Below are 10,937 nucleotides of genomic sequence, written 5' to 3'. Positions count from 1 at the left end.
TCCATTTATTGTGCTTTTCCCCTCCCACTACTACATATAAAATTTAAAAATTCATTAAATATCAATAAAACTAGTGGAAAATGAAGCAGTTAAAATGATGTCCTTTCTTATCTGTCGCAGCCTTCGGGTGAATCAGTGATTTAATGTGTGATGGCTGGAATCGTGGGCCTGTCTTATGCACCTTTCTTTAGTAAATAGAGTGCCTCAGAGGTAAACCATTAAAGTGAATGCAAACAAATCACCAACTTGCTTTAATCTGCTGCCTTTGCCTTGTCACCAATATTCTTACCCCCATCCATTCCCCGTTTAGTCATTATGTTGAAATTGTGCAGTCGCACCCATCCCACAGTAAAGCAATGGCTTTATTATCCGCTTGGCCTGATTTCTCTTACCATGACCCAAGGTCAAAGGGAAGCGCTACCAAATCCCACGCAGAAGACCATGTTGCTAAAACTCAATTCTACTGCTTATAATAGAAAAAAAAAGAGGCAAGAAAATCTGTTTTTATTATGTTTTTAGGGAGTGTTAGGTCATTGTAACACATTTTCAATGGCATGATGCCTGTTTTAATATACTTGTCCATTAAAGTAATGTAAAATCAGTTTTTTATTGTGACACCGAGAAAGGATCACTTTAGTAAAACTAAAATTTAGGCTGGTATGATTTTTATATGTAGCAGTCTTTCTTTACATTTAAAGGAAAAAAAATCTTAATCCAAGCTTCAATCACTATTGTGGTACAGCCTACATTTTCAAATATGAGTTATTTGAGAAAATACATTAAAATCATACACACACACACAGACAGTTTTTAAACAAGACTTTTTAAAAAGCTCTTTTAATCTGAATTCGGCTTCTCTATTCCTGTAGAGTTCTGCAGGGTGGCATGGTGGTTGGTTGTGTCAATGTTGGTTCCTGGAATAAGATTGTCATCTTCCCCTTCAATTAAAGAATCCCACTGATCAAAATCTTTCTGAAGTCCTGTAAAATACAAATGTCACTAAACATATTCAACTTTGGAAAGTGTTAAACAGTTCAGTGCCTCTAGGTGGCACCCTAGCCTCACAAACGACCCACATTGCGTCACCATTATGGAGGCAAGGTGCTCTGTGTGAGCTCTGTGTGGCTGCAACATCAGAACGAGAGATGGAATTGAGGCACTATGCTGCCCGAATCCTCTGCATGGAAATCCGCCCCAGCCTTCACAGAAAGACTATTAGCTCTAACAGGTAGGCTTGCTGCCTATGACGCATAGTATGCAAAGCAGCAAAATTAAATTGTTTTCAAATGGACTGACTGCAGTGTTCCATTGTAAACCAACTGGGAACAGTCAAAATGGGACTCATGCACAGTTAAGATAAACAGTTTTTTCCTGAGAATCATCTGGTTTATGTCAGGAAAGAAGATCCCTTTCTTACCTAAATGCTTTTGCAAGAATGCTAACGAAGCTTTGTTGCTAAGACTCATGGCTACGTTTGAATCTATTTCTCCTTTCAGTGTGAATATGTAGCCAATTATTTTGCCAGTTGCAAACGTGAAGTCAACAAAATTCTGATGGACTGAACCCCTGAAAGAGAAAGGAGACATTTACAAATCACTTTGTTGGACAAAATTATTTCTGTAGTTACCGTGCAGGGAAGATGCTGGTCTGGTTGGCCTATTTACGAAAACCAAGGAAACAAAATTTGTAGATTTGATCTCCTTAGATGTACTTGAGGGTCACAAAGATGTTCATTTAGGGGTGCTAGAGTATATATTCTTCCTCCCGTCTAGATCAATAAGGCAAAGATTGCTGTCTTGCTTGGCATCTTGGTTTTAGAAGAGATGATTCCAGCTTTGTAGAGGACATGATTACTTTCAATTTGAGTAGGTGGAATGCTTTATATGTTGAGGGTCCCTGAACTCAGAGCCAGAATCCTGCCCCCTTACCACCACACTTAACTGGATATCTATTTGCTGTTGGGCAAAAACACTTTGCATTTAAGCCTTGGATTAAGTAGGTTAAAAGATAGACAAACAAAATTTTGCCTTGTATTATTTAAACTGTAAGCACCTCATAAATATCCCTTATTGATGGACTTGAAATTCACCAACAGCCTAACATCAAATAGAATGGCCATTTTTTTTTAACATCTTTATTGGAGTATAATTGCTTTACAATGGTGTGGTAGTTTCTGCTTTATAACAAAGTGAATCAGTTATACATATACATATGTTCCCATATCTCTTCCCTCTTGCATCTCCCACCCTCCCTATCCCACCCCTCCAGGTGGTCACAAAGCACCGAGCTGATCTCCCTGTGCTATGCGGCTGCTTCCCACTAGCTATCTATTTTACATTTGGTAGTGTATATATGTCCATGCCTCTCTCTCACTTCGTCCCAGCTTACCCTTCCACCTCCCCATATCCTCAAGTCCATTCTCTAGTAGGTCTGCATATTTAATTCCCGTCTTGCCCCTAGGTTCTTCATGACCTTTTTGTTTTTCTTAGATTCCATATATATGTGTTAGCATACAGTATTGGTTTTTCTCTTTCTGACTTACTTCACTCTGTATGACATACTTTAGGTCCATCCACCTCACTACAAATAACTCAATTTCGTTTCTTTTTAAGGCTGAGTAATATTCCATTGTATATATATATGTGCCACATCTTCTTTATCCATTCATTTGTTGATGGGCACTTAGGTGGCTTCCATGTCCTGGCTATTGTAAACAGAGCTGCAATGGACATTGTGGTACATGACTCTTTTTGAATTATGGTTTTCTCAGGGTATATGCCCAGTAGTGGGATTGCTGGGTTGTATGGTAGTTCTATTTGTAGTTTTTTAAGGAACATCCGTACTGTTCTCCATAGTGGCTGTATCAATTTACATTCCCACCAACGGTGCAAGAGGGTTCCCTTTTCTCCACACCCTCTCCAGCATTTATTGTTTGTAGATTTTTTGATGATGGCCATTCTGACAGGTGTGAGATGATATCTCATTGTAGTTTTGATTTGCATTTCTCTAATGACTAATGATGTTGAACATTCTTTCCTGTGTTTGTTGGCAATCTGTATATCTTCTTTGGAGAAATGTCTATTTAGGTCTTCTGCCCATTTTTGAATTGAGTTGTTTGATTTTTTGATACTGAGCTGCATGAGCTGCTTGTAAATTTTGGAGATTAATCCTTTGTCAGTTGCTTCATTTGCAAATATTTTCTCCCATTCTGAGGGTTGTCTTTTCCTCTGGTTTATGGTTCCCTTTGCTGTGCAAAAGCTTTTAAGTTTCATTAGGTCCCATTTGTTTATTTTTGTTTTTATTTCCATTTCTCTAGGAGGTGGGTCAAAAAGGATCTTGCTGTGATTTATGTCATGGAATGTTCTGCCTATGTTTTCCTCTCAGAGTTTAATACTGTGTGGCTTTACATTTAGGTCTTTAATCCATTTTTAGTTTATTTTTGTGTATGGTGTTAGGGAGTGTTCTAATTTCATTCTTTTACATGTAGCTGTCCAGTTTTCCCAGCACCACTTATTGAAGAGGCAATCTTTTCTCCACTGTATATTCTTGCCTGCTTTATCAAAGATAAGGTGACCATATGTGTTTGGGTTTATCTCTGGGCTTTCTGTCCTGTTCCGTTGATCTATATTTCTGTTTGTGTGCCAGTACCATACTGTCTTGATTACTGTAGATTTGTAATATAGTCTGAAGTCACGAAGCCTGATTCCTCCAGCTCTGTTTTTCTTTCTCAAGATTGCTTTGGCTATTTGGGGTCTTTTGTGTTTCCATACACATTGTGAGATTTTTTGTTCTAGTTCTGTGAAAAATGCCAGTGGTAGTTTGATAGCGATTGCATTGAATCTGTAGATTGCTTTGGGTAGTATAGTCATTTTCATAGTGTTGATTCTTCCGATCCAAGAACATGGTATATCTCTCCACCTATTTGTATCATCTTTAATTTCTTTCATCAGTGTCTTATAATTTTCTGCATACTGGTCTTTTGTCTCCTTAGGTAGGTTTATTCCTAGATATTTTATTATTTTTGTTGCAATGGTAAATGGGAGTGTTTTCTTAATTTCACTTTCAGATTTTTCATCATTAGTGTATAGGAATGCAAGAGATTTCTGTGCATGAATTTGGTATCCTGCTACTTTACCCAATTCATTGATTAGCTCTAGTAGTTTTCTGGTAGCATCTTTAGGATTCTCTATGTATAGCAGCATGTCATCTGCAAACAGTGACAGCTTTACTTCTTCTTTTCTGATTTGGATTCCTTTTATTTGTTTTTCTTCTCTGATTGCTGTGGCTAAAACTTCCAAAACTATGTTGAATACTAGTGGTGAGAGTGGGCGACCTTTTCTTGTTCCTGATCTTAGTGGGATTGGTTTTAGTTTTTCACCATTGAGGACGATGTTGGCTGTGGGTTTGTCATATATGGCCTTTATTATGTTGAGGTAAGTTCCCTCTATGCCTACTTTCTGGAGGATTTTTATCATAAATCAGTGTTGAATTTTGTCGAAAGCTTTCTCTGCATCTATTGAGATGATCATATGGTTTTTCTCCCTCAATTTGTTAATATGCTGTATCACATTGATTGATTTGCATATATTGAAGAATCCTTGCATTCCTGGGATAAACCCCACTTGATCATGGTGTATGATCCTTTTAATGTGCTGTTGGATTCTATTTGCCAGTATTTTGTTGAGGATTTTTGCATCTATGTTCATCAGTGATATTGGCCTGTAGTTTTCTTTCTTTGTGACATCTTTGTCTGGTTTTGGTATCAGGGTGATGGTGGCCTCGTAGAATGAGTTTGGGAGTGTTCCTCCCTCTCTATATTTTGGAAGAGTTTGAGAAAGATTGGTGTTCGCTCTTCTCTAAATGTTTGATAGAATTCGCCTGTGAAGCCATCTGGTCCTGGGCTTTTGTTTGTTGGAAGATTTTTAATCACAGTTTCAGTTTCGGTGCTTGTGATTGGTCTGTTCATATTTTCTATTTCTTCCTGGTTCAGTCTTGGAAGGTTTTGCATTTCTAAGAATTTCTCCAATTCTTCCAGGTTGTCATTTTATTGGCATATAGTTGCTTGTAGTAATCTCTCATGATCCTTTGTGTTTCTGCAGTGTCAGTTGTTACTTCTCCTTTTTCATTTCTAATTCTATTGATTTGAGTCTTCTCCCTCTTTTTCTTGATGAGTCTGGCTAATGGTTTATCAAGTTTGTTTATCTTCTCAAAGAAGTAGCTTTTAGTTTTATTGATCTTTGCTATAGTTTCCTTCGTTTCTTTTTCATTTATTTCTGATCTGATCTTTATGATTTCTTTCCTTCTGCTAACTTTGGGGTTTTTTTTGTTCTTTCTCTAATTGCTTTAGGTGTAATGTTAGGTTGTTTATTTGAGATGTTTCTTGTTTCTTAAGGTAGGATTGTATTGCTATAAACTTCCCTCTTAGAACTGCTTTTGCTGCATCCCATAGGTTTTGGGTCATCGTGTTTTCACTGTCATTTGTTTCTAGGTATTTTTTTAATTTCCTCTTTGATTTCTTCAGTGATCTCTTGGTTATTAAGTAGTGTATTGTTTAGCCTCCATGTGTTTGTAATTTTTACAGATTTTTTCCTGTAATTGATATCTAGTCTCATAGTGTTGTTGTCGGAAAAGATATTGATACAATTTAAATTTTCTTACATTTACCAAGGCTTGATTTGTGACCCAAGATATGATCTATCCTGGAGAATGTTCCATGAGCACTTGAGAAGAAAGTGTATTCTGTTGTTTTTGGATGGAATTTCCCATAAATATCAATTAAGTCCATCTCATTTAATGTGTCATTTAAAGCTTGCGTTTCCTTATTTATTTTCATTTTGGATGATGTGTCCATTGGTGAAAGTGGGGTGTTAAAGTCCCCTACTATGATTATGTTACTGTCCATTTCCCCTTTTTTGGCTCTTAGTATTTGCCTTATGTATTGAGGTGCGCCTATGTTGGGTGCATAAATATTTACAATTGTTATATCTTCTTCTTGGATTGATCCCTTGATCATTATGTAGTGTCCTTCTTTGTCTTTTGTAATAGTCTTTGTTTTAAAGTCTATTTTTTCTGATGCGAGAATTGCTACTCCAGCTTTCTTTTGATTTCCATTTGCATGGAATATCTTTTTCCATCCCCTCACTTTCAGTCTGTATGTCTCCCTAGGTCTGAAGTGGGTCTCTTATAGACAGCATATATGTGGGTCTTGTTTTTGTATCCATTCAGTAAGCTTGTGTCTTTTGGTTGGAGCATTTAATCCATTTACATTTAGAGTAATTATTGATACTTATGTTTCTGTTACCATTCCTACTCTTGTGTTTCCTGCCTAGAGAAGTTCCTGTAGCAGTTGTTGTAAAGCTCGTTTGGTGGTGCTAAATTCTCTTAGCTTTTGCTTGTCTGTAAAGGATTTAATTTCTCCGTCAGATCTGAATGAGATCCTTGCTGGGTTGAGTAATCTTGGTTATAGGTTTTTCCCCTTCATCACTTTAAATATGTCCTGCCACTCCCTTCTGGCTTGGAGAGTTTCTGCTGAAAGATCAGCTGTTAACCTTATGGGGATTCCCTTGTATGTTATTTGTTGTTTTTCCCTTGCTGCTTTTTAATATTTTTTCTTTGTATTTAATTTTTGATAGTTTGATTAATATGTGTCTTGGTGTGTTTCTCCTTGGATTTATCCTTTATGGGACTCTCTGTGCTTCCTGGACTTGATTAACTATTTCCTTTCCCATAATAGGGAAGTTTTAACTATAATCTCTTCAAATATTTTCTCAGTCCCTTTCTTTTTCTCTTCTTCTCCTGGGACCCCTATAATTCGAAGGTTGGTGTGTTTAATGTTGTCCCAGAGGTCTCTGAGACTGTCCTCAATTCTTTTCATTTTATTTTCTTTATTCTGCTCTGCAGTAGTTATTTCCAGTATTTCATCTTCCACATCACTTATCCGTTTTTCTGCCTCAGTTATTCTGCTGTTGATCACTTCTAGAGAATTTTTAATTTCATTTATTGTGTTGTCCATCACTGTTTGTTTGCTCTTTAGTTCTTCTAGGTCCTTGTTAAACGTTTCTTGTATTTTCTCCATTCTATTTCCAAGATTTTGGATCATCTTTACTTTCATTATTCTGAATTCTTTTTCAGGTAGACTGCCTATTTCCTCTTCATTTGTTAGGTCTGGTGGGTTTTTACCTTGCTCCTTCATCTGCTGTGTGTTTCTCTGTCTTCTTATTTTGTTTAACTTACTGTGTTTGGGGTCTTCTTTTCACAGGCTGCAGGTTCGTAGTTCCCGTTGTTTTTGGTGTCTGCCCCCAGTGGCTAAGGTTGGTTCAGTGGGTTGTGTAGGCTTCCTGGTGGAGGTGACTAGTGCCTGTTTTCTGGTGGATGAGGCTGGATCTTGTCTTTCTGGTGGGCAGGTCCACGTCCGGTGGTGTGTTTTGGGGTGTCTGTGGCCTTATTATGATTTTAGGCAGCCTCTCTGCTAATGGGTGGGGTTGTGTTCCTGCCTTGTTAGTTGTTTGGCATAGGGTGTCCAGCACTGTAGCTTGCTGGTCATTGAGTGGAGCTGGGTGCTGGTGTTGAGATGGAGATCTCTGGGAGATTTTCACCGTTTGATATTATGTGGAGCTGGGAGGTCTCTTGTGGACCAGTGTCCTGAAGTTGGCTCTCCCACCTCAGAGGCACAGCCCTGACCCCTGGCTGGAGCACCAAGAGCCTGTCATCCACACGGCTCAGAATAAAAGTGAGGAAAAAAAAAGAAGAAGATAAAATAAAATAAAGTTATTAAAATAAAAAATAGTTATTAAAAAAGTATTTTTAAGTAATAAAAAAAAGAAAGAAAGAGCAACCAAACCAAAAAACAAATCCACCAATGATAACAAGTGCTAAAAATTATGCTAAACAAAACAAAACAAAACAGAAAAAACCGGACAGACAGAACCCTAGGACAAATGGTAAAAGCAAACTATACAGACAAAAATCACACACAGAAGCATACACATACACACTCACAAAAAAGAAAAAGGGAAAAAAAAAATATATATCATTGCTCCCAAAGTCCACCTCCTCAATTTGGGATGATTCATTGTCTATTCAGGTATTCCACAGATGCAGGGTACATCAAATTGATTGTGGAGATTTAATCCGCTGCTTCTGAGGCTGCTGGGAGAGATTTCCCTTTCTCTTCTTTGTTCACACAGCTCCCGGGGTTCAGCTTTGGATTTGGCCCCGCCTCTGCATGTAGGTTGCCGGAGGGCGTCTGTTCTTTGCTCAGATAGGACGGGGTTAAAGGAGCCGCTGATTCGTGGGTCTGGCTCACTCAGGCCGGGGTGGAGGGAGGGGCACGGAGGGCGGGGCGAGCCTGCGGCGGCAGAGGCCGGCGTGACGTTGCACGAGCCTGAGGCGCGCCGTGCGTCCTCCCGGGGAAGTTGTCCCTGGGTCCCGGGACCCTGGCAGTGGCGGGCTGCACAGGCTCCCTGGAAGGGGGCTGTGGATAGTGACCTGTGCTCGCACACAGGCTTCTTGGTGGCGGCAGCAGCAGCCTTGGGTCTCATGCCCATCTCTGGGGTCCGCGATTTTAGCCGTGGCTCGCGCCCGTCTCTGGGGCTCGTTTAGATGGCGCTCTGAATCCTCTCTCCTCCGGCACCCGGAAACAATGGTCTCTTGCCTCTTCAGCAGCTCCAGACTTTTCCCCGGACTCCCTCCCCGCTAGCTGTGGCACACTAACCCCTTCAGGCTGTGTTCACGCCGCCAACCCCAGTCCTCTCCCTGGGATCTGGCCTCTGAAGCCCAAGCCTCAGCTCCCAGCCCCCGCCCGCCCCGGCGGGGGAGCAGACAAGCGTCTCAGGCTGGTGAGTGCCGGTCGGCCCTGATCCTCTGTGCGGGAATCTCTCCGCTTTGCCCCCCGCACCCCTGTTGCTGTGCTCTCCTCCGCGGCTCCGAAGCTTCCCCCCCTCCAACCCCTCCAACCCCCGTCTCCGGGGCTTCTAGTGTGTGGAAACCTTTCCTCCTTCACAGCTCCCTCCCACTGGTGCCGGTCCCGTCCCTATCCTTTTGTCTCTGTTTATTCTTTTTTCTTTTGCCCTACCCAGGTACGTGCAGAGTTTCTTGCCTTTTGGGAGGTCTGAGATCTTCTGCCAGAATTCAGTAGATGTTCTGTAGGAGTTGTTCCACGTGTAGATGTATTTCTGATGTATCTGTGGGGAGGAAGGTGATCTCCGCGTCTTACTCCTCCACCGTCTTGAAGCTTCTCCCCAAAATGGCCATTTTTTACTGCACATTTTCTACTACCTCTGAGACATGTGACACTTGATTTTCTTGCATTTGTTTTTTCCCTTGACATCACATTTTCCCTCCTTTCCCGAACTACTCTGTTCTTCACTGGCTCTTCCCCTAAATCCTCAAGATCCTATTAGACCAGTTCTTTTCGCACTTTGTGGTCTCATCTCCTCCATAGATTTCATTAATAATATACAAATTATATACTTTGCTAATTTGTGGCCAGACATCTTTACCCAAGGCTAAACCACACCTTTCCAGCCCCACCCAATGCCACTTTTCCTCTTCACTTTGCTGCTTATAAGCAAACCACCATTCTTTTAGGTATCTCTACACAAAACCGAGGCCCAGACACTGCTCACTCTTCCCCACATCCCAATCCAAACTTGAGAGTCAGAAGTATAAAGAAGGTAAATAGAGGCAGGGTCGCAGCACAGCTGAGAGCAGAACCCCGGATGCCACCAACAGTGGAGAGATGGCCTGAAGAGGAGGAGATGGTGGGCGAGAAAGGGAGGAAGCCATCTACAGGATGCGAGAAGCAGGAGAGAGTGGGGTTAGTGTACCCAAGGGAGGAGAAATGGGGGTAGTCAACAGGTGGGAGGGATGCAGAGAGAAAGGCTGAGGCTGCCAATAGGCGACTGAAACTTCTATGTCCTCAGTGGGGCCATTTTCAGCTCACTGGTGGCAGTTCAGGAAGACAGACTGCAGAAGTCAGAGTAAATGTATGTAAGGACAGGGAATATTAAGTACAAGCTCTTCTTTCTAGCAGAGAAGGGAAGAAACAGAGAGAGTGATAGCCAATAAGGAAGGTTGGGTGTTCTGTAATATTTCTGCTTTAGAATTAAATAGACTTGCACATACCAATAAGCTAAGTTGACATCTTACCTTAAATATCTAGATCCTTCCTCACCATCTATCTAAAGTCTCTTGAGGGACTTCCCTGGTGGCGCAGTGGATAAGAATCCGCCTGCCAATGCAGGGGACACGGGTTCAATCCCTGGTCCAGGAAGATCCCACATGTTGTGGAGCAACTAAGCCCGTGCGCCACAACTACTGAGCCTGCGCTCTAGGGCCCGCGAGGCACAACTACTGAGCCCGCGTGCCTAGAGCCTGTGCTCCACAACAAGAGAAGCCACCACAATGAGAAGCCCGTGCACGCACCGCAACGAAGAGTAGCCCCCGCTCACCACAACTAGAGAAAGCCCGCGCGCAGCAACAAAGACCCAGCACAACCAAAAAAAATAAAAATTAAATTAAATCTTAATAATAATAATAATAATGTCTCTTGATCCTTCAAGACCCAATTCTACCCCAATTTCTTCTAAGCAGCCTTTTCTGACCACCTTAATTGGAAGAGTCCTCCATTTTCTGTCCTGGGAGTGTTTACTGCCTTTACTGTGTGTGTTTCCTTCTTGCCACCTCTTCTGTGCCCTTCTAAGTAAATCAGGTTTCAGATAGGAGAGGAAGGAGCTCAGTCTTTGCTTTGTAGCATCTCATCGTGAGTTCAAAACGCTATTGGGAGTTCTTTTTCACATCCACGATATAAGCATGTTGCTGACCCTTCAAGGGACTCTATTATAGCTTTTGAGAATTTATAAATTCATCTACTTACCAAACAGATAAACACACTGCAGTTCTCAACAGATGATCTTACTTTTTTTCTAAAGAGTTCT

The 10,937-nt window shown here is 41.1% G+C and overlaps 1 protein-coding gene across 3 annotated transcripts in view; it reads right to left on the bottom strand.

Annotated features, from left to right (window-relative positions):
• Positions 1 to 488: 488 nt before the first annotated feature.
• PLA2G7 (phospholipase A2 group VII) overlaps positions 489 to 10,937 on the bottom strand; it is a 34,585-nt gene continuing 24,136 nt past the window's right edge. For 2 of the 3 annotated variants that reach the window (XM_022582061.2, XM_022582063.2), the window contains 2 exons: positions 1,418 to 1,566; positions 489 to 980 (listed from right to left, as the gene is read on the bottom strand). In XM_022582061.2, coding sequence (XP_022437769.2) covers positions 838 to 980; positions 1,418 to 1,566 — 292 coding nt within the window. In that variant the 3' untranslated portion in view covers positions 489 to 837. The other variant, XM_089918645.1, reaches the window with a different exon arrangement.

This window comes from Delphinapterus leucas, chromosome 10 (genome assembly GCF_059928025.1).
Source record: "Delphinapterus leucas isolate spDelLeu-1000000601 "Yukka" chromosome 10, BTC_Dleu_Yukka2, whole genome shotgun sequence".
In the NCBI taxonomy this organism is placed as follows: Eukaryota; Metazoa; Chordata; class Mammalia; order Artiodactyla; family Monodontidae; genus Delphinapterus; species Delphinapterus leucas.
This window is presented reverse-complemented; position numbering and strand designations above follow the sequence as displayed.